This window comes from Fistularia commersonii, chromosome 22, assembly GCF_037954325.1.
Source record: "Fistularia commersonii isolate RoL2024-O1a breed Wild chromosome 22, RoL_Fcom_v1.0, whole genome shotgun sequence".
NCBI classification, from domain to species: domain Eukaryota; kingdom Metazoa; phylum Chordata; class Actinopteri; order Syngnathiformes; family Fistulariidae; genus Fistularia; species Fistularia commersonii.
Genome location: NC_141305.1, coordinates 532,749 through 555,000, shown reverse-complemented (window position 1 = coordinate 555,000; position 22,252 = coordinate 532,749). Strand labels below are relative to the sequence as shown.

Below are 22,252 nucleotides of genomic sequence, written 5' to 3'. Positions count from 1 at the left end.
GCTCCATTGTTTACACCGGGATCAGCTTCGACACAGCGGCGAGATGGGGGAGAGGCACGAAATCCCTAGGGAGCTACGGAGGAAACACCGGGGCTGCAGGGCCGCGAGGAGACGGTGGGTGAGGAAGAGGAGATACAGACCGAATCTCCTCTCCATTGTGATGGGAAACGTGAGGTCGCTGGGCAACACGTTGGAGGAGCTAACGGCACCCACACGGAGCGACAGTGTGTTTCGCCAGGCCTCGGTGCTGAGCTTCACTGAGACTTGGCTAAACGGCAACATACCGGACTCTGTGGTGAGTTCACCCGGCTTTCAGTTGGTCCGAGGAGACCGGAGTTGTGCCGGCAGCCGCGAGAAGAAAGAAGGTGTCGCTGTGTTTGTTAACAACAAGCGGTGCGACGCCGGACACGTCACGGTGAAGGAGTGTGAGATGAGACGAGAACTACTTTATTAATCCCGAAGGAAATTGTTGTGCCAGAGTTTCAAGTAAAAACATAACAGAAATAGACGATAGTGGAAAGGAGGAAGAATAGGAAATATAATGAAATATAAATTGTCTTAGCTGTTGAGTGTGTGTGTGTGTGTGTGTGTGTGTGTGTGCAGCCCAGACATCGTACTGTTGGCAGTGAGTCTCCGGCCGTACTATTCGTACTATTCGGCCGCACTAGATACCGTCTGCTGATTGGTCCGTCTCAGTGATGCGGACTGTCTTCTACTCTGACCAAAACAGTGCGCCCCCTAGTGGAAAATTATCGAACTGCACTTAATTAAAAAATGAAATTCTTGTCTTTTATGCATTTTTTCACTTTCAAATTATCCCGCGGGCCTGATCGAACCTCCTTGCGGGCCGTATGTTTGACACCCCTGGTTTTAACCGCTCGTCCGAGGAAAGGTTTTACTTTGTGGACAAAGCGGGAAACAAAATAAGGTGTTTTGCTCTTTGTCTTCCCACAGTTGTTGGATGGATTTGCAGCAAGCAAGACTACATGCTGGCCTCCATTCCTGTCAGGGTGTACCCGTACTACCGCTCCCTTGGGACCGCTCTGTACGGCGAGGACCGGGCCACGTGCAAGATGCCGGAGCCCGTCACGGAGGCCGTCCCCCCGGCCGTCTGGAAATTCCTCCACCGGAACAATCTGGCCGGAACCATCAATGAACGGATGAGCTCGTTCTTCTGCGCGGTGGACATGGGGAACCCCGAGGCCACCCTCAAGCCCGTCCCCGCCCTTTTGAGGCAGCGAGGTCCCGCCCACATAAATGTAGAGAACTGGAAGGTGACGGCGCTGCAGGCCTTCCGCCGGCAAATGGCCGAATACGCCGCCTTCGACTGTCCGGCCAACGCCGAGGTGTGGAAGGCGTCTTCGGAAGACGTTCGCTCGGTGGTCAAAACAAACTTTATCCTGCTGATGGACGAATCCCGGGGGATTCTGAGCGTGGCCGGACGTGCCGGTTGTATAGATGGCGTCAGAGCTGCGGTCGAAAACATCCTGAGCCAAGCCTCCAGTCGCATCGAACGGCAGAAGGCCGGCGTTTCTGAGGACGTGGCCTTGTCCCCGGCGGTGTTCTACATCCTGAAGCTGGAAGGGCTGCTGAATGTGGCGCGGGACATTTCCCCTCACCTGTCGCTGTCCTACACCGAAGGCGAGCAAAAGCTAACCGTCTCCGGGCTCCCCCATGAAGTTTATCGAGCCAAATCGTGGATTCTGGAGAAGAAGTTGTGCTTGTGTCAAAGAAATGTTGATTTCCCCAAACATATCCAAGAATTCTTAGAGTCTGTCGATTTAAAAGAGATGTCCCGGATCGTTTTCGCGTCGCAGGACGCCGGTATCATCTGCTGCGAGAGGGAAGCGCTTGTCCTGCTCGGCCTGTCTGAAGCTGCTCTGGAACAAGCAGAAGCCAAGATGAAGACGGTCTTCTCCCACCAAACCTTCGACGTGGATGACCAGGAGGTTCTGAGACGCCCGGACTGGGCCGATCTGCGCACCAACCTGTTGGACCGCTTCAATTCCAAGAACAACAAGACCGTGGATGTTCAGGATCAGCAAGGGACCGGTCGCAGAATATCCGTGGCCGGCCTCCGTTTGCCGGTAAAAGAGGTTCACGACAGCCTGAAGGACTTCGTGATGAATTACTCGAGCGTCGAAGCAACGATACCAGCGAAGTCCTGCGCCGTCGTTGAGTTCATTAGGAAGAAAAAAGACTGGAGCGGTATCGCCACAGATAACAAGGTGTCGGTCCGTTTGGATTCCAAGACGGCAAAAATCGTCATATCCGGGCCTCGTCTCCACGTCCAGCAGGCCAGATCGTGTTTTCAGGAGATGACCCAGAATCTTTCCACGGACGCCCTCGTCATGGACAAGCCCGGAGCTAAGAAGTACTTCAAGAGTCGAGGAACCCTGATTCTGCAAAGCCTGCTGTCGGACTGCGGCTGCGTGGCGGTCGTGGCTCCGGAGAACGTGGAGCAGGAAGAGAGTCACCCGGAAGGAAGTGGCAGCAGCCACTGCCGAGTCAACACGAAGCAGGGATTGGTGCTTTCCGTCTATAAGGGCGACATCTGCCGCTTTGCAGGCGACGCTGTGGTCAACCCGGCCAACGAGCAGTTGCAACACATAGGCGGCCTGGCGCTGGCGCTGCTCCGTGCCGCCGGGCCGCAGCTACAGAAGCTCAGCGACGACCACGTGGCTAAAAACGGGCAACTTCGCCCCGGCGACGCGGTGATAACGGATGGGTTTAACCTGCCCAGCAAGTACGTCATACACGCGGTGGGTCCGCGGTTCTCTGACGAGAAAACATCGGCGCCGATTCTACAGAAGACCGTCAACGCGAGTCTGAGGCAAGCGGAGAGCGCCCGCTGCTCCAGCGTCGCCCTGCCGGCCATCAGCGCCGGCGTCTTCGGATTCCCCGTCGACCTGTGCGCCGCCGTCATCGCTCGGACGCTGCGCGAATTCTGCGACAGCCGCGGGGCCGAGACGACCCTGACCAGCATCCACCTGGTGGACAACAACGACCACAGGGTGAGAATCCTGGCCGCAGCCGTGGACAAGGAGTTCGCCGACTGCAAACCCCAGAGGACTCTGCCCACGCCGGACAGCGGGTGAGGTGCCGGGGGTTCACGCTGACGTTTATATTTGGGTGTGCGTTTACAGTTCCTTGCGCTGTGTTCGTTTCACAACACTGTTCAAGGTCAACTCCGGTCGCCGGCAGTTTGGTGTGAACCGTCCCGCTGGTTTTTCAAGAGGACTTTACCGCGGTTGCTTTTCTCTTGACGAAATCTGTCGTTTGCGTCCCAGCGGAAATACCGGTCCAGGCGGAGCCGCCGGAGGAGATCGGAGCCCCGGGACGCAGGACGGGAATGCAACGTAAGGGCCGTCCTTTTCTGTTCCCGCGTTGCCCGGTAAGGTCGGCAACATCTCCGAACTAAAAGACAGCCGGACGCTTCTACTCGTGCCGAACGCCGACGCCGCCGGGTTGGTGTTGTGCCGAAGAGCGAGGGTGAACGATTTGAGCTTTTTGGGCCAAAGTGGCCTCGTTCGACCTTTCGCACCGCCGTCCTGCCGCTGCCTCTCAAAGTCAGCGGTCGGAGTTGTAACGACGTGACGCCGAAACGGCGAGTGCGTTATCTAATGTACACTGCTCCAAAAAATAAAGGGAACACTTATAAAACACATCCTAGATCTAAATGAATGAAATATTCTTATGAAATACTTTGCTCTTTACACAGTTGAATGTGCCGACAACAAAATCACACAAAAATGATCAGTGGAAATCAATTGTATCAACCCATGGAGGTCTGGATTAGGAATCACACTCCAAATTAAAGTGTAAAAACAAACTCCAGGCTGATCCAACTTTGATGTAATGTCCTTAAAACAAGTCCAAATGAATGTGTGTTGCTTCCTGAGTGGACACTATGATTTCACACAAGTGGGATTGACTTGGAGTTACATTGTGTTGTTCAAGTGTTCCCTTTATTTTTTGGAGCAGTATAGTTCCCCAACACAAGCGTAGCAGTTTGCACGTTTCTACCTCAGAGCCGTAGGACCCGACCTGTACGAGCCACGTTACCGACGATCGTCGACACGGACCGGATCGGCTTAACCCTCATATTATGTTAAGGGTCAATTTGACCCTTAACATAATATGAGGGTTAATCGGGCCGCTTGGCCGAGTCTGAGGCCGTCGGACGAATTCCTGTTTGTGCCGGTTTGTCGGCGGGTGAAAAGTCAGTTGTTCTCGCATGTTTGAGGCCGGTGAAACCACCGGCGTGGAAAAAAAGCGAGGTCTCGGAGTTCAATCGGTCAGACGCGCCGTCGCTCCTCCGTAAGCCTTTACCGATGATGAGCTCACTCGCCGCTCTGTATTTGGCCGAAGCAGCGGGAGGCTGGAGAGGAGCACAGCCGAGGGCCTGAAGATCCTTCTTCGGGAGGGAAACATTCAGGACCAGAAGGTGGGTCGAGATCTTCAGATAGTCCAGGATGGAAGCTCGCTCCCCGTGAGAGAGTCGAATCAACACAGATACCTCTCGCGCCCGTTTGGGGTTTTACTCCACAGACCGACGCTATTGTCAACACCGTCCCCGGGAACATGAACCTGAGCAAAGGCCTCCTCTCCAGCGCCATCCTGAAGGCGGCCGGTCCGTCCCTGCAGCAGGAAGCTCACGCCAAAGCTCAAGGGGCCAAACTGCCGTCCGGCAAGGTCGTCGTCACCAAAGGCTTCGACCTCCCTTGTCGGTGGGTCTTCCATGCGGTTTGCCCGACGTGGGACGGAGGAGCGGGGAGGGCCGAGGAGGTGAGCGAAACCAAAATGTTCTTTGAAGAAAATGTACGTCGAAGGTCAGATTCTTCGCCGCGGCCCAAACCCTCGGTGTTCTAGAAGCCGATTCGTTTCCACGTCGCCCAGAAACGATGAGGTGGACGACTTTGCGTTTGTGGAGCTACTTGTTCATTGTCCCTCCGCTCTCTGGATCTGAGATGTTCTTCTGATCCCCCTCCGTCTCAGGAGTTAATAACCATCACCAGATTTTGTCTGGACGAGGCGGAGAAGCTCGGCCTGACCTCGCTCTCCTTCCCGGCGATGGGAACCGGCCGGCTGGGCTTCCCTGGACACGTGACGCTGAGGGTCCTGCTGCAGGAGATCTACCGCTTCAGCCGACAAAACGCCGGGCGTCTGAGGGAGGTGATCGTTGTGGTCCATCCCAGCGACCGCAAAACGTCGGAGGTGAGGTTTGCGTCACCGATGTGGAGCTGCTCCTCCCTAGCTTAGCTTAGCTTAGCTTAGCTTTGGGGCTCGCCCGGGGAGGAGGTGTTCCTCTGTCCTCTGGGAAAGACACGCCGTCGGTCGGAGGAGGCGTGTCCGGGTTTTAACAGCGTCCGTTGTGTGTCAGCTCTTCAGCAGGACGTTCCTTGATCAGAAGACTCGGGTGGAGGAACCCCAGCAGAGCTCCACACCTGGACGCCCATCCAGCCCGTCCCAGAAGCCCTCGGGTAACATCACTCTTCTTTGCCTGGAATTAGGAGGAAAATAAAAATATTTTTAGATCCCATTCCCAACATTTGGATTTTATCCACCAAGATGTGAATTGTCCAGGTAACGAGCAAAGCTCTGACGGAGCAAACGGCCGGCCAGGGCGACCGTCGCCACCATCGCCGGCGTCTGGCTAACACGCTAAGGAAGTGGCTACGGAGCGGCAGCATAAAATGCTAACGTGCTCGTGCGTGTTTTTCAGCCTCCGTGGGTCAGGTGACGTCTCCGTCCCCGGACTCTTACCAGATGCAGATCGGTCAGCTGACTTTCCAGTTGTTATCCGGGGACATCACCAAGGAGACCACCGATGCCATCGTCAACTCCTCCAATCAAACCTTCAACCTCAGATCAGGTCTCGCCCGGCTCCTCCTCGTCTTCCTCTCTCCGTCCCGACACGCTTTGAGTCAAACGTGAAGCTCAGATTTGAAAATCCGAGGCCCGGCGGTTCGGCGGTTGGACCGAAGCCTGTGTTTCTCCGCATCGCTCAATTAACTTCTCGTCTTTGTCGCGATTCCTCATAAAACCCTCGCGCTCTGATCGTGGCCTTTATCATCTCCAGGGGTTTCCATGGCGATCCTAGATGCCGCGGGGCCCGAAGTGCTGCAGGAATGTGCAAACATCGGTCAGTATCTGGAGCCGAACCTTCGGTCGGAGCCGCCGATTCAGAACATCGGAATAAATGAACCGTCGGACTTCAACTCCAACGGCGAACTGTATCTTCTGCCTCCAAAGAAGCCGCATTCGTTTTCCCATTTTTGAAGAACTCGTACGTTCAGACGCTCACTCACAACACTCCAAAAAAGATAACCCGGGCCGAATATGTGTTCCTTCTTGCGGACAGTGACTTCTCCGGGCTACAAGGGTCAGAAGGCCATCAAAACGGGTGGCGGGCAGCTGCCCTGCAGCAGCATCATCCACGTGGTGGGCCAGAGAGACCCCGCCAGCATCAGGGACATCGTCTGCTCGGCGCTGAAGGTCTGCGAGGAGAACAAGCTCAGCTCGGTCTCCTTCCCCGCCCTGGGAACAGGTCTGTACGATCCGCCGACGCCTTCGGGTGGCAGATTCAAGGCCTCGCTTCACGCGGGAGAACATTTGTACATAATGATCGAAAATAAAATCCAAGAGATCCCGGGGATCCTGGGCTCCGGCGCGGACCCTTCGCTCCGAAGATGACTTGAATGCGCTCGTTCGTCCGCTCGTCAGGTCAAGGAGGCGTCGACCCTCCCGCTGTGGCGGACGCCATGATCGGGGCGGTGGTGGACTTCGTGAGGAAGAAAAACGCGCAGTCCCTTCGCACGGTGAAGTTCCTCATCTTCCAGCCGGCCATGATGGCCGAGTTCCACAAGAGCATGAGGATGAGGGAGGGCGAGCAGGTGGAGCAGAAGGGAGTCTTGTCCCGCATCAAGGGTAGGTTCACACTCGCCTTCGTCAGGAGGACCTCCTGGATCCAGATGCGGATCTCGTGCGGTCGGTTTCCAAGCTGCAGATCCGGCTTCTCTCCGGCTGCTTTCTAAAACCAGCGACCGATCTTTAAAAACTTCTAGACGGATGAGACGGCTGTAAATAAACTCCGCGGTGTGTTGTTTTTATTTTGTCGTTTCAGACACGCTCACCAACTTCTTTATGCCTTCTGGTGCAGATCAATCTGGTGCGACACATCTGGTCCTGCAGAGCGAGAAGTTTGAGCCCACGGTGCTTCAGCTGTGCGCCCCGGACGCCGAGGTTCACGCCCGCTTCTCGGATCGAATCAAACCGTTCGACCGGCACTTTTGTTAAAAGTAGATGTTAGATGAGCTCCAGGTGGAAACTGGAGGTGGAATCGTCGAGTCCGGGCTTATTCCACTGAACTGTCATTGCATTACATTACATTACATTACATTACATTACATTACATTACATTACATTACATTTGGCAGACGCTTTTATCCAAAGCGACTTAAAATAGAGGACATAAGGACTGCAAATAACACTTGCAAATACAAGATGCACAGGAAATATACAGAACAGTAAGCTGGGGTTAGTTTTTTTTTTTGCGTTTTTTTTAAGACAAAAACGTATACATACGCGCACACACACACACACACACACACACACACACTGCACAGCCTAACTTGCTGCCTAACCTGATCTGGGGCCGGGAACATGAGGTCTCATGATTTGGTTCAGAGTCATGTCGCGTTGCACGTCTGAACACCGATAACGCCAACACTGTCCGCCGTTTCCCCGCCGCCGCTGCAGGCTTTGAGTCTGGCCAAAGAAATGATCGCAAATGTGATGGCGGATGAGCACACGGTGAAACGCATCAGGGACCGTTACATCAGCCGCCTGACGCAACAAGACCTGGACCAGATCACGGCCCTGCAGAAGGAGTGGACCGTCAGCATGAGCCTGGAGAGCGGCGGAGACGACCAGGAGCCCCACATCCAGATGGAGGGCCTGGCCCCGGACGTCATCAACGCAGACTCTGCTATCAGGTCAGCAAACAGACGCTGACACACACACACACACACACACACACACACACACACACACACACTTTCTGAACAGCAGAAACAGCAGAACTACTAGAACTGGCAGAAGTCTGTGCTGCTTGTCCATGTCCTCCTCTGGCCTCAGAGAGGCAGCCATTAACGACATAAAAAATAAAAAAACTGAACAAAAAACAGGGCCTTCCCCGCTTTTGGGTCCGATCATGTTTAGAAATTACATTACATTTGGCAGACGCTTTTATCCAAAGCGACTTACAATAGAGGACATAAGGACTGCAAATACACTTGCAAATACACGATGCACAGGAAATATACAGAACAGTAAGACTGGGTTAGTGTGTTTTTGTTTATTTTTTGACAAAGACATACACAAACGTACACACACACACACACTGCACAGCCTAACTTAGTGCCTAACCTGATCTGGGGCAGCTCAAGCATCAAAAAGTCCTGAAAGAGAAATGTTTTTACCTGTTTCTTGAAGGTTGAGAGAGATGATGCTCGTCTTGTTGCTTCCGGAAGTTTGTTCCACCACTGAGGTAGTAGAACTGAGAAGTTTAGCCTGAGATCGCTTAGAGCGAGCAGAAGGTCCTGCTAGTAGGTTTGTATCAGAGGAACGCAGCTCTCTGCCGGGAACATAAGGTCTCATCATTTGGTTCAGATATGCTGGACCTGTTCCTGAGGTGGTTTTGAAGGCCAGGGTCAGGACCTTGTGCTCGATCCCGGCAGCTACTGGACCAACAGAGGTGGAACATGAGCCCTTCTGGGTTGAGTGAAATCCATCTGTTGTGGTCTCGACCCAAGACCGCCATGTCCGGGACAAGACCGTCACGATGAGACAGAGACCCTAAAAAGTGGACTCTGACGGCCTGGATTTGTGCCTTCAGTTTTGGAAAGCAGATGAGGTTTGTGAAAAGCGAACGAAAAGGAAACCTATCTTTTTTTTCTCTGCTGTCAAATAGAGAAATCCTCCAGAGGGTGGAGAGGGCAGAGAACGAGACGATGGCCGCCCTGATGCTGAGCAAAACTATCCGGTGGCACTACATGGACCACAAAGATTCCATGGTGCCCTTTGACCTTCACACCAACCTCACCCTCGAGGAAGCTTTTAACAGGAAAGAGAAAGTGAAAATCAAGATTGAAGGTGAAGATCACTGGACAAACATCTCCATCGAAGTAGCCGTGGCAGTGAAGAGCAGCAAGAAGGTGATCCTGGTTCGCAAACATTTACAAGGTGAGTGGGACGAGACGTGAAAGTTAAACAGTTAATCCGTTAGAAAAAAAAAGTCAGATCACACCTTTGAAGGTCCACTCCATCTGGACGGCTCCCGTCGTACGGCTGGTCGGCCTCACGGTGCCGTAGCCTGACATCCACAGAGCAGCTGCACACCTTTGCTACGCTAACAGTCAAGTCAAAGCTCCTGACGTGATCCGTTTTCTCTGAGGGAACTGTTTCGGCAAAAGCCATCGGAAAGTCAGAGGGAAGAATGACTGAGAATTAGCTAGAGGTTCCCTGGAAATGAAGAAAAAAGGCCAGAAATGGCAAGAAATGACCTGAGTGGAAAAGACGACACGACCAGGGTAGAAGCAGCGCTCACCGGTGTCCTCGTCACTGGTCGTTCCGATGTAGGATCGCACGGTCGGGCTGATTAACAATACAAAGAAGTGAAAGAAAACAGTCCGAAAACGCCGTCCGACCCTGGAGTGCAGCAGATAAAAACAGGACAAACCGGTCACACTGACGGAACCGCTCGCTCCATCTTTGAGGGAGATCTAGAGACACCGTTTCATTTTCTTAATGAGATGAATGAAACTGTCGTTCTTCTTCGCCTGGTTCTCAGCTGCCCTGCCGACACACTGGGAAGACATGAAGAACGAGACGCTGAAGATCTACCCTCTGGCTCGGGGACAGAAGGAGTACAACGGCGTGGAGGCAGAGTTTCGGAAGCTGGGTCTGACCTCCGCCATCATCTCCGTACGTCTTCCTCTCCGACGCCCCTTTTCTGCCATCGCCGAACGCCGATCTGCGGCGGCGCCCAAACGTCTCCGTGCCAGAGTTTAGCCTCTCGCTCGGACTCATGAATGAATGACGGCCAGAAGACCGACGGTTGTGAAGACAAATTTGAAATATTAAGAAATGCCACATCTTTCCGTGCCGGCAGATCCAACGTGTCCAGAACGTGACGCTGTGGGGAAGCTACCAGCTGCTGAAGAAAGAAATGGAGGTGAAGAATAAACACCAGAACAACGAGAGGAAGCTGTTCCACGGCACCGACGAGGCGTCCATTGCCTTCATCAACAAAGAAGGATTCAACCGCAGCTACGCCGGGCGCCACGGTAACACCTTCACACTCCACACCGACCGGGCTGACATTGTTAGACAACACATGGTTACCCAATCAACATCTTCACCTGCTGTCTGAACACACACACACACACACACACACACACACACACACACTTCCATGCCATAACTGTAAAAGCTGTAAAATGAAAAAAATCCAGACAAAAGTGAAACTAAAGAAGAAATAAGCAGGTAGGATAAATTGAAGTATTGGCTGGAGTTCCTTCGGGAAGGAGGCCGTCGGAGCGACAGCACATGGTAGAAGTTCTGGAGATCAAGTCACGCTGAGACTCGAAGATCTCCGTGTCGAATCTCCTGAGGATTTCAGATTGAATTTCGGCGTGTTCTTCTTCCCTCCGTCAGCTGCGATGTGGGGCAACGGCACGTACTTCGCCGTGGACCCGGCCTACTCCGCCAGAGGCTACTCCAAGCCCGACGCTCAGGGCAACAAGCGCATGTACCTGGCTCGGGTCCTGGTGGGAGACTTCACCGTGGGAAAAGCCCAACTGGTCGTACCGCCGGTTAAAGATCCCCTGAATCCCACCGATCTGTTCGACAGCGTCACCGACAACAGCGCCGTTCCCACCATGTTTGTGGTCTTTAAGGATGTCCAGGCGTATCCAGAATACCTGATCACTTTCAAATGAATCCCCGTCGCTCTGTTAACACCCAGCCTTAACTTTGACACTTGTCAATAAGAAATTGTATTTCTTATTCTCCCTCCTGCTACTATTATCTATTATTGTTATGTTTTACTTGAAACTCTGGCACAACAATTTACTTCGGGATTAATAAAGTTGTTCTTATCTTAATGTCACAGAGAAGCGACAGAAACATGACCCACAAATTAGGTTGTAACTTTAAACTTTCTTAGTGATCAATTCTCAAAAGTTCTCTGAGCACCGACTGCATCCGGACCGGACGTTACGCTCAGCCGGTGTGCAGGTGTCATGGTTTTGAAGGAGCTGATGTTTAACTGACACTTTCAGGCTGAAAGACCTCGCAGATCATTGCAACTCCAAGTCACAACCATGACTCACCAATAAAATCTTCAAACATCTAAAAAAAAAAAAAGCCAGGAGGCAAAAATAAAGGTTGCAGAGATACAGATGTTGAGGTTCTCTTTGGGAGTGACCAGGATGGAGAGGATCAGGAATGAGTCCATCAGAGGAACAGCACATGTTAGATGTTTTGGAGAGAGGGTCAGAGAAGCCAGACGGAGATGGTTGGGTCATGGACAGAGGAGGGATGGAGAAGATATTGGTAGACGGATGCTGGAATAGGAAGAGCAGAGAGAAGATTGATGGACATACTGAGAGAAGATATGAAGGTAGTTGGTGTGAGAGGAGGATCCAGAGAAGAGGGTGAGATGGAGAAGGTGGATTCACTGTGGAGACCCTGAAGGGAAAAGCTGGAAGAAGAAGAAGAAGCTCCTGCTGAAATAAACTAATCAAATGAAGATGGACTTGGTGATGAAATGTTTCTTCTGCTTTTCAGCCTCTTGAATGTGACGATGACAATGAAATAAAAGGTGTCAAAAATTGAGAACACGACGGTGGACAAACATCACGAATCCAAAACTGGGAATGAAACTTTAGAAAACCATTTGTGGACCGTTAGCCAGTCTTTAGCGGGCCGCTAGCTAACCGTAAGGAGACAAATTGGCAGCCATTACATAACGATTCGCTAGCCGTTAGCCGGCCATTACAGGACGACTAGTTAACCCATAAAGCAGTTAGCAGCTAGCTGTTAGCAGACGATGAGCCAGCCATCGAAGAACGATTCACTAGGCGTCGGCCAACCCGCAACGGACTGGCTAGCTTTGAGTTGACCACTAGCTAGCCGTTAACCGGGCCGCTAGCCAGCCTGTAGCTGTGAAGGGATATTGGAGGTTAACCTGATAACAAACTTGACAGTTGACGCAGCTGCTCATGAGAAAGTAACATTTCAGAGGCCGGCAAATGACGTTTCCTACCTTGATTAAGAAAAAGGACGCCGTTGCTTTTTCCGGCGTCTCCGGGTTTTAAGAAGGAAGGCTTCGTTTTGCTGGAGTCTGCAGGAGTCTGCGGTTTCAAACTGGGATGAGCCCATCGTTACGAGCAATGTTATAAAGTGAAAAGTGACATAACATGTTCATTGACATAAAGAGACTTTAATTGCTGTTTTTCCCCTTGTCTGATGAATTGGACCTTTATTTTAAGGCCCGTCGTGACCAGTCGCCACGAGATGCCTCGGCAAAAAGCCCTCCGTGCGCCCGCAGCTTTTCAAAACCAACTGTTGCTTTTTCTTTTTTGAAATAATACTTTTTCCTCACTTTCAGTAAATGCAGATCATTTTCAGGCTAGTCAGATTCTCCTTAGTTCCCATAGAGTTGAAGTCTTTGCGTTCACGAGAACAAATGTTTATTGATAGATGATGTACATGGAGTGACCTTTTCACGACCTTTGATTCTGGATAAATAATTGGGTTTGTGTTCACTCACTTGCTTTTTGTATTCTTGACAGCCCAGAAGAAGCTCAAATATTTAATGTGTTTTCACACAGTTGCACTTTGTTTTCTAAATCAAATCAGGTGAGGATCTTTGGTTTTCAGTTTGTTCCTGCAAACATTTGGAAAAATATTTTTTTTTGTTTGTTGGTTGTTTTTTTTTTTTTGTTTTTTTTTTTTTTTATTGGAAAATCCTGTCTCTTCCAAAAGTGTCACGAGTGACGTGGTGATGGAATGAAAGGCTGAACCGTCGCTCGACCAGGACACACAGACTTCCAATGAAAGGAAATCGGACCTTCGGAACAAAATGAATTTGGTTGTGGTTCTTCAGCAGCTGGTCTTGGATCAGCCCCAGAAGCTTTGTTGCCGTGGAAACCAGCACACTGAGGAACATCAGCGTTCTTGCGTTGAAATGTTTGCTATGACGTGGTTCTCCCAGGTTCTGTGTACCTGCAGTCTCTCCAAACCGTCTTTCTCAGGTGAGACCGCGGGTCCGGTGTGCGCGGCGGTCCGAAGGTCCCGGAAAAACCCTTCAGGTTCTGGCTTCCCGCCCCGTTCCGGGCTCTCAAATGTTCTGCCGCCGCTCCGAGTCCCGACGGCTTCGGCCCGGAGGAGCAGGAAGCGTCTTCTCAACCCACGAGTTCCACCCGGACCGGCTTCGGCTCCTCGAGCTGGGCCATGTTTGAACCACAGAACCGCCGCTCCTTGAGAGCCCGGAGGTTCTGACCTGCCGTCTGTCCGTCAGAACCGCCGGGTCCCGGTGGCTCGGGAATAAAACGAAACAAAAAAACAAACCATCTTTAGACGTGAACTCCTCTTCACCAGGAGCGGCGGTGGTGCGAGGACGCCGGCTCTGCTCCGCTGTAAACTGACTCGCTGGCTTTCACAGCTACTTTGTAAACTGGTTTCCTGGTCGAGGGGAGGTTCGAGCCCCGACGTGCGCCGGGCGCGGGGCGGCGCCGGGGGGGTCACCGCCTCTGGCTGTAGACGGGGAAGGCCAGCGTGACGTTGAGCGAGTCGTTGTGCTGCACCAGCGAGGTGTGCTGGTAGTGAAGCACCAGCTCCTTCAGGGAGCCGTACAGGTTGTAAGGCTCGGCGAAGCCGAACCCGCTGCTCGTCTTGTTGATGACGCAGTGCTTCACCTCGCCGTCCACCCTGGGGGCAGAGGGGGGGGGCAGGTTACCACAGAGAAACAGGAGACCGACGACACGTCGACACGTCGGGGGGGGCCAGCTTACACCACGGAGCAGGCGTAGCAGCCCGGCTTGCTGCTGTCCCGGACCAGGAAGGTGCCGTCCCTCTTTCCCCGCAGCAGCGACTCGGCTCGGCTGCGGTTGATGTTTCCCAGACGCCACAGCCGCTCGTCGTGGTGAGGAAGGTCCTCCTCGTCCTCCACCATGCTGTACTCGCTGCAGACAAGAGGACACGTTTGCTTCTGGACCAACATTTCATCTCCGACGGCCTCGGATCTTTCTGACTTTGCGTGACGGTCGGGCTTGCGAACGGGAACTCGTCTCTGACAGAATCTGCCGAAACCGTTTTCCCGTCCCCGGCTGCGGAGCCGGCGGGGCGACGGCGCCCCCTGCCGGTCGGGACCCGAACGGCAGACACTCACTCCTCCGTGGTCTCGTTCTTCAGGCCGAGCCACTCGTTCAGCTTCCTCTGCCGGACGCCCTTCTGGGTCAGCCACCTGAAAACACACACACACACAGGTGGGTGTTATTGTTGCGGCACACAGCTGGGGCGGCGGTGTGTGTGTGTGTGTGTGTGTGTGTGTGTGTGTGTGTGCGCCGGCTTACATTAGGTATTGGTCCCGGGTCTTGCGGAGCTGGATCAGGTCAGGCTTGATGCTGTTCATCTTCTTGTCGATCTCCCGGTAGTCGGCGGCCTGCTTCTTCAGGTCGACCTCCAGGTGCCGCTTGCTGTCCACGATCTCGCTGATCCGTGAGCGGAGCTTGTCGTAGTTCTCCATGATCCTGCACCGAGAGATTTGCTTTCAAAAAGAAATCCACACCGGGCAGAAGTAACAGAGTTCGAGCGGCCGATCGAAGTGCGGTAACGATCTGCCGAGACGGGCCTTCGCCCCCCGAACGGGGGCTGAGGATCGCGTCGCTCGATATAAAGACGGACCGTCAGACGTCCTGAAGCCACCGCGGCCTCCTCGCTCATCTCATTCGGTTCAGCGGCAGGTGTTTTGTGCCTGCAGCCTGTGTTGCCATGGCGGCCGTGTGAGGTCTGTGCTGAGGTTGCCGCGGCAACAGCCCACCTCTGGATCTCCTTGTCGTTGCCCTCCCTGCGAAACCTCTCGATGTAGTCCTTGCTGTAGCGCTCCTGGGTCTGACACTGCTCCTCGAAGATCTTGATGGTCTCGTTGAAGGCCTCGATGGCCGTGCGCTTCATCTGGATCTCCTGAGGGTCAGAGGGAGAACCGGACGGTGACGGCCCGGCTCCGGGTCTACCTCCGGGGGGGTTCGGCCTCGCGGCAGGCGGAGAGGGCAGCGTACCTGGGAGGTCCTGGTGTACTCCTCGTAGAGCCGGTCGTACTCGCGGTTCTTCTCCTGGTACTGCAGGTGGTACTCGTGGAGCTTCTTCCCCACCGCCTCGATGCTGTCCTCCTTCACCACCTGGTCCTGAACCACAACGGCGAGCTACGTCAGCGGCGGCGGAACCCGGCGGCGAGCTCGCCGCGAGAGCGCCGACGCACCTGCTGGTGTTTGGACACCGGATACAGCAGCTTGACGTCCAGCTTGGGGTTGTACTGAGCCAGGGACTCGTGGCGGTAGTGGTTGATCAGCTCCACCACCGAGCTGAAGGTCAGCGGGTCGGAGAAACCGTACTTTCCCTCCCGGTGGAAGATCTTGATCAGCTTGTTGTTGCCTCCCTTCCTGCGGGCGACATCCAGGCCTCAGTCCACGTTCAGACTCCACACATTCACAGGGTGTCTTCCATGCAAACATCTGCCACCTTCACACCACTGCCATCTAGTGGATTCAACTCACACTGCAGTGTGTGTGTGTGTGTGTGTGTGTGTGTGTCGCAGTGACGGCGCTCACCTCAGGGTCAGGGTGTAATCTCCGTGCATCTTGGTGGAGGCGTCGCGCACCAGGAAGGTTCCATCCGCTGTGTCCCTCAGCTTCTCGTTCACCTCCTCTCTAAGAACGCAAACACCACCTTGACTGAGCACCTGGACAGGGACACCTGTGTGTGTGTGTGTGTGTGTGTGTGTTACCTGGATATGTCTCCCCAGTACCACTCTGCGTCCTGCAGAGCCATGCTGTTGTTGAAGCTGCTGGAAGCTGCTGGAGTCGAGGTCTTCACCGGTTTGGGAGGTAAAGCTGGGACAGAGAGCCAGAATGTCAGCCATCTTGGATTCAAGAGCGGGAACACACACACACACACACACACGTGCGCACACAGGAACTCAGGATGTGACACGTTCATGCTGTTGCACGGAGCCTGATGGGCGGGCGGCGCGGCACAGGAGGTCCGGCGTCGTCTCAACCCACGAGTTCCACCCGGACCGGCTTCGGTTCCGAGAGCTGGGCCATGTTTGAACCGCAGAACCGCCGCTCCTTGAGAGCCTGGAGGCTAACTGTGTGTGTGTGTGTGTGTGTGTAGGTGTGCATCTAGTGGTTAATTTCTCCTAACCTCAAAACCAAATACCACCAAGACGACAGGAGAGACAACCAACCAGGGTCAAGAACCCGTTTCCCCAGCAGGGAATAATGAATTATTGTTATTCTAATAAAGTGAACGTCCTCAGGCAGCAGCCGCGCTGGAGGAGCTGCTGGTCACAGGAGGCTTCTGGGCCGAGTGAAGACCAACAGAGGGACGGAAGAGCTTTTCCTGAACCGGCAGCGAGGCGGACAGGACGGCGCCCACTGGAGGTCATCTCCGCTCATCTGCACGACCCCTGACACGCCTCCCGCAGCGCCAGGCGGCCGCCCACCCGGGGCGCCGTACACAGGGACGCATCTACAGGAAAAACGACGTCCGGGATTTCGGCGGGTAAACCGGCGCCGGAGCTCCTGCAACCCAATTACAGGCTGCAAAGAGAGAGAAGTAAAAAGCCCGTCTTCCCGGAGCCTCTGGTCCGGAGAGCTTCTCCTGCCAGCTGACCCTCAGCGCTCGCTCATCCAGATCGTCTCTGGAGCTCCGGCGCCGCGAGGCCGCCGGACAGGATTGAATTTAAAAACGTCCGCCCGTCTGGCCGGTGTCCCCCGAGGGGACCTGCTCCACGGAGCGTGGTCGCCTCCCGTGGACACCCGGGACCTCCGGCGGGGGCGACCCGGCCTACCTGGACTCTGCATACTGATGTAGCAGAGGATCTTGTCCCGAGGCGGCGGCGGCGGCTCATCCTCGCCGCCGCCGCTCTGGTCCCGCTGCATGTCGGCCCCCCCGCCCCCGGCCGTCCCGCTCTCTACATGATTCCTTCTCCGTCGGCCTCTCCCAGCATTTCCAGCGACGCAACTTTGTGTGCGCGAGCCTCGGTTCAAAGCTCGGTAGACCAGCCCGGAGATGCGTGACATCACCCGCGCCCTCGGCCAATCCCGGCCGAGCAGCCGCGTCTCCCAGGCAACATCCCCTCCCCTCCCCGTGCGGATGGATGATGTCATGGTTTCAGCTGCTGGCTGAGAGAACGACCTCATCAGCTCCTTCATCCTGCAGCTGAAGCTGCTCGTCTTCACACACAGGCTAACTGTGTGTGTGTGTGTGTGTGTGTGTGTGTGTGGTCTAATGTCTATCTAGTGGTTAATTTTCCCTAACCTCAAAACCAAATACCACCAAGATGACAGGAGAGACAACCAACCAGGGTCAAAAAGACACTCACATGCACGCACGCACGCACGCACGCACGCACGCACGCACGCACGCACGCACGCACGCACGCACGCATGCACGCACCCTGTAAGTGAAAAAGAAGGAAGTGAGTGTCTGCAGAGGCAGATCTCGTGAGCTTCCCTGACGGAGCTGAGAAGAGGCGGAGGTGCCGGAGCAGACGATGTTAGCATAGCGACGGCTAACGTGCTAGCGGCTGCCGAGGTGGCGGCGGGTGAGCGTTACCTGGCGCCGCCTGGTTCATGTTGAGCTCACTGGTGATCAGGACCTCCAGGACCTGGACAAGGGGATCCGGACCGGCCTCGGACCTGAACACAACCCCGCCCGCGGGCCGGCAGTGAGAACGCAGGGGGACCAGTACATCTGTGTGTGTGTGTGTGTGTGTGTGTGTGTGTGTGTGTGTGTGTGTGTGTGTGTGTGTGTGTGTGTGTTCCTCACCCAGCGGGCGTCCTGAAGAGCAGCGGGCTGAAGGTGTCGGCCAGGCTGCGGGGGCTCAGCTGGTTGCGTGCGGCGTGCAGACACAGCCTGGACAGGTGGCGCACCACGCTCAGCAGGGTCAGCCCGTACTGGGGGGGGCAGGGGGCCGAGGAGGCCACGCCCAGCAGAACCTGGGCGCAGTCCTCCGGGTCTCGGACCTCTGCGGGCGGAGGGGCGCACCGGAGGTCGGCTCAGACCGAGGTGTGTGTGTGTGTGTGTGTGAGTGTGTGAGAGAGCGGGGTGTACTGACCTTGGACGGCGTGGATCATGTCAGCCTGCAGGGACGGGGGGAGGACGGGACCGGGAAGGTCCTGCAGGAAACGCATCACGGCGTCACACAGGGACGACAGGTCCAGCTGCTCCAGGTCTGAACACACACACACACACACACACACACACACACACACACAGATTAACACTGCATTCTAACTGGTTGATGGAGACGTGGCGCGACGTGGCGTGGATCCTCACCGCTGTCAGCCAGCTGCCGGGCATCCAGACCTCCACCACTCAGACCGCGATACACACCTGGACTGTCAAGACCTGCGCGCACACACACACACACACACACACACACACACACACGCGCACACACACGCGCACACACACGCGCACACACACGCGCACACACACGCGCACACACACACACACACACACACACACACACACACACACGTCTGAGGGCTTCATCTTCTAGAAGTGATGCTTGTTGGTGTTGCAGTGACACCCAGAGCTGTCGGGTTCCTATACAGCCACCTTCTCCTTCCTGGTAGACCTTCCGTAGCCGTTCGTACCTTTGGCCTCCACGGCCTCCATCAGTCTGCTGAGGAGGGGCGGCGCCGTGTCCGGGGGTCCGAACTGCTCCGGCAGCTCCGGCAGCAGGAAGCCTGCAAAGCGGAACACATCCGGTGACCCGGGGGGCGGAGCCAGGATGCACGGCGGCGTGAGTCTGAGGAGCCGGAGGCCGCGAGGTGGGCGGAGCTTCTCCGGCCCCGCCCGCCCAAGTCCAATTCACTTTAAATACATCCGATGTCTGACACACACCCCGTCTCTGACACACACACACATATGACCAGTACACTAATCACTGAGTGGAACAAAGACATATCTTTGAATCAAAGAGGCCCCATTCAGGGGGAACTTCTGCTTTACGACCTTAGAGGAGCTGCAGGAAGTGCGCGCACACACACACACGCACGCACGCACGCACGCACGCACGCACGCACGCACGCACGCACGCACGCTTACTTCCTGCGTTTTCTGGTGAGGCTGGTAGAAGCCATGCAGAACTGAGATCTGTTCAGTCGGCAAACTCAGCCCCAACCAAAGCTGTGTGTGTGTGTGTGTGTGTGTGTGTGTGTGTGTGTGTGTGTGTGTGTGTGTGTGTGTGTGTGTGTGTGTCTTTTACTGTGAAGCTGCTGAAGGGATGTGGTTTTATGTTCCACTGTTGAAGTTGTTCACATTAGTTACTGTGTGTGTGTGTTTGGGTGCACACACATGCATGCACACGCACACACACCCTGAGGAAGCAGCTGAAGGAAGCTCCAGTGGACGACAGCTCATCCATTCACAAAAATCAGAGGTGATTTGGTGGAGAAAAACACCAGGTGTGTGTGTGTGTGTGTGTGTGTGTGTGTGTGTGTGTGTGTGTGTGTGTGTTTCTGGTAACCCCACCGAAGGGCCGCCATCATGGCGCTGATTTACTTGTCGGTCTGAACCGGGTTCCATTTCTATCTGCGGCAGCTCGGAGGCGAGGCGCCCTCCGCCGGCCTGTGGACGGGGTTCTTCTGACTCACCCTCCGACTCCGAGTCGGTCCTGGCCGACGCGGCAGATGGCGGTCTGGGTGGGCGGGGCTTGGGCGTGGGCGGAGACATCCTCTTCCTCCCCACGAACTCCACGTATGTCCCGGGAAAGTCGCCCTTTTCCTGGTGGAGAACGAGAGGTCAGAGGCCGCGGTCTCACGGCGGCGGCGGCGGCGGCGGCAGCGTCCCACCTGCGTGGTCTCGTTGAAGCCCGGCAGCCATCCGATCTCGGACGGCCTCTCCTCGGCGCCGCTGCCGCAGCCGAGCGCCAGCAGCGCCCCCTTGCTGACCAGCAGCATGTCGCCCACGTGCAGGTCGATGTCCTCCTCGCGCTCCTTCTTGTAGTCGTAGAGCGCTCGGTACTGGAAGCCCTCGGAGCTCATGGCGCCGGAGGGGAAGCGAATGGCCGACGGAAGAGAAAACACGATCTAAGTGCGAACGCCACCCTCCATGTGGCTACAGTCCTGTCATCCCTCCAGCCGCCGCTCCGACCCCTGAGCCCCGTTCATGAACAGCAGCCTCAGCAGGGGTGGCGGCCACATCTGGGGCGACGGGTCGGGGGTGGGGGTCACCTGCCGGAGACAGAACCGGGTGAAGGTTAGAGGTCGGAGGTCGCCGCTGCCCGTCCCTCATCTCTCCTCCGCTTGCGTTCGGAGATGTTTTCGTCCAAAGAGTAAAAACAACCCAAGATAAATCAGTCCGGCAGGTTCTGAGCGGCTCCAGATCAGACCCGAGGACAGGAAGGCTGGGACCTGAGGCCTGGTCCCTCAAGACTGTCCTGGGTCTTCTCGGGTCTTCTCGGGTCTCCTCCAGACGCCTCCGCGTCTGCTCGGAAAAGTCAGAGCGGGAAACTCATTTCGCCCACTCGGATCCGCCGTCTTCGGGTCTTCACCCACAGCTCCTGACCGGAGGTTCGGGTCAAGAACCAGCTGCTAAACAGAGATCCTGCTTCAGCCTGACTGACAGATGCAGATTCTCCATCCCCGGTGAAGCTGCGTGGACCTCCTGTCCACCTCCAGCCCCTCCTCCTGGACAAAAACCCAGAGATTCTTGAACTCCTCCAGGTGGGACCGGATCTTCTCTCCTGCAGTCCAGCTGAGGACCACGGTCCTGGACCCGGAGGAGGTGCTTCACATGCATCTGCAAACCCCCTCCAGAGAGCTGGAGATCACGGCCGGAAGACGTCAACTGGACCACATCGTCTGCGCCCCAGATGCCAACCAGATGCCCTCAGATCCTCAAGACTCTGGACGAAACCACATCCCCAGTGAAATCAGAAGACCTAAAATGGGTCTTTGTTCGGAGAAGAGAGAACCAGAACCAGAACCTCGGCCCTGGACCCGGAGGACCCCCGGCTCCGGAGCAGCCTTCCGCCGGACCGGTGGCTTCCTGCTACTTTACCGATCCGCTCCCGTAAAAAGAGCACAAGGTGCGGTTCGATCCGCGCCATCCTTCCGCATACGAGCCTCCATCGCCCCGTTAAGCACGTATAAAACCAGCGGACGCAAAATAAAGACATTAGAAATAAAAACAGGAAACGGGAAACGACGATGCGTGCCAGCGCTAGCTTAGCCTGTTAGCATGTGGCAGCGTCTCACCTTCTTTTTTGGGCGATTTCACCGGGAAAGACGCGGGGCGGGCGGGAAGGCGGGGGTCATGACGGTCCTCCGGGATGGAAGGGGGTCCGAGCGGGCCGGGACCGGGGGGCGGCCGCTCCTCCGGGGGTTATTTGCCGGGTAAAGACGCCCGGGATCCGAAGACTGGCTCTCAGCGTCTGGCCGACAGTCAAGCTAGCGGCGCTGCGGAGCACTTCCGCCTCAGACTTTCAGAGTAAAACTCTGCGCGTCGCAAGTTAGTTTAGTCATTTTATGGAATTTCTTCTCCTCAACATCCCGTCGCTGCACGGGAATAATTGAATCGTACAAAAAGGCGACCTGTCGAAAAAAAAAAACACCCATTCTGAGTAATTTTCAAAAAAAGCTGCCTTGTGGCGCACCGTCAACGCAAGCACATCAGCTTCAGTTGTCAAAATTATTCTCCGCATTGGATGCGAATCTGTGACTAAACAAACCACCTCCAGACGCGTTCGACCCCGACGCTCTTTGTTCCGATTCTTCCGTGGCAGTCGCAGCCGCGACACACGGCCTTTTATTGTGGCGCGTCCCGGGGGCCGGCCCCTGACGTCACTTCCGCTAACCCAGATTTTAATGCAGAGCTGTCAAGACCTGGAAGCGCTGCAACAAAAGAGCGTTGGGGGCTGGGGGGGACGCGCTGTGCACGGTGCCCTTAT

At 55.3% G+C, this 22,252-nt stretch overlaps 2 protein-coding genes across 5 annotated transcripts in view; one reads left to right on the top strand and one right to left on the bottom strand.

The window, feature by feature from the left end:
- LOC147221200 (protein mono-ADP-ribosyltransferase PARP14-like) overlaps positions 1-13,107 on the top strand; it is a 16,025-nt gene extending 2,918 nt beyond the window's left edge. The window contains exons 1-17 of one of the 3 annotated variants that reach the window (XM_086169465.1): positions 198-295; positions 955-3,094; positions 3,291-3,359; positions 4,375-4,447; positions 4,552-4,788; positions 4,999-5,217; positions 5,384-5,483; positions 5,726-5,875; positions 6,083-6,145; positions 6,365-6,550; positions 6,727-6,930; positions 7,127-7,245; positions 7,762-7,997; positions 8,975-9,246; positions 9,854-9,987; positions 10,175-10,349; positions 10,720-13,107. In XM_086169465.1, coding sequence (XP_086025591.1) covers positions 987-3,094; positions 3,291-3,359; positions 4,375-4,447; positions 4,552-4,788; positions 4,999-5,217; positions 5,384-5,483; positions 5,726-5,875; positions 6,083-6,145; positions 6,365-6,550; positions 6,727-6,930; positions 7,127-7,245; positions 7,762-7,997; positions 8,975-9,246; positions 9,854-9,987; positions 10,175-10,349; positions 10,720-11,003 — 4,629 coding nt within the window. In that variant the 5' untranslated portion in view covers positions 198-295; positions 955-986 and the 3' untranslated portion in view covers positions 11,004-13,107. Of the gene's footprint in view, positions 1-197; positions 296-954; positions 3,095-3,290; positions 3,360-4,374; positions 4,448-4,551; positions 4,789-4,998; positions 5,218-5,383; positions 5,484-5,725; positions 5,876-6,082; positions 6,146-6,364; positions 6,551-6,726; positions 6,931-7,126; positions 7,246-7,761; positions 7,998-8,974; positions 9,247-9,853; positions 9,988-10,174; positions 10,350-10,719 lie in introns of those variants that run through there. The other 2 variants (XM_086169464.1, XM_086169463.1) reach the window with 2 other exon arrangements.
- LOC147221199 (phosphatidylinositol 3-kinase regulatory subunit alpha-like) lies at positions 12,493-22,054 on the bottom strand. 2 transcript variants are annotated; one of them, XM_086169466.1, is made up of 17 exons: positions 21,561-22,054; positions 20,154-20,534; positions 19,956-20,085; positions 18,954-19,046; positions 18,631-18,702; positions 18,410-18,526; positions 18,121-18,319; positions 17,908-17,990; positions 16,073-16,178; positions 15,897-15,995; positions 15,548-15,728; positions 15,348-15,473; positions 15,110-15,252; positions 14,643-14,819; positions 14,459-14,533; positions 14,082-14,252; positions 12,493-13,998 (listed from the first exon to the last, which is right to left on the bottom strand). In XM_086169466.1, the coding sequence occupies exons 2-17, from the start codon at positions 20,343-20,345 to the stop codon at positions 13,812-13,814; spliced, it is 2,151 nt and encodes a 716-aa protein (XP_086025592.1). In that variant the 5' UTR covers positions 20,346-20,534; positions 21,561-22,054; the 3' UTR covers positions 12,493-13,811. The 2 variants fall into 2 exon arrangements, with proteins under 2 accessions (XP_086025592.1, XP_086025593.1); XM_086169467.1 differs by lacking the exons at positions 17,908-17,990; positions 18,121-18,319; positions 18,410-18,526; ... (3 more) ...; positions 20,154-20,534; positions 21,561-22,054 and adding an exon at positions 17,141-17,333 and having other exon boundaries at positions 12,995-13,998.
- Between the last annotated feature and the right edge of the window lie 198 nt (positions 22,055-22,252).

Bases quoted from the DNA above. Each gene is read 5' to 3' on its own strand.
- LOC147221199 (XM_086169466.1), bottom strand. From the start codon at position 20,345: ATGAGCTCCGAGGGCTTCCAGTACCGAGCGCTCTACGACTACAAGAAG. The intron at 15,474-15,547 runs GTGCGTCGGCGC...GTTGTGGTTCAG, and splicing joins CGGTGTCCAAACACCAGCAG to GACCAGGTGGTGAAGGAGGA. The intron at 13,999-14,081 runs GTAAGCTGGCCC...CTCTGCCCCCAG, and splicing joins TGCTACGCCTGCTCCGTGGT to GGTGGACGGCGAGGTGAAGC.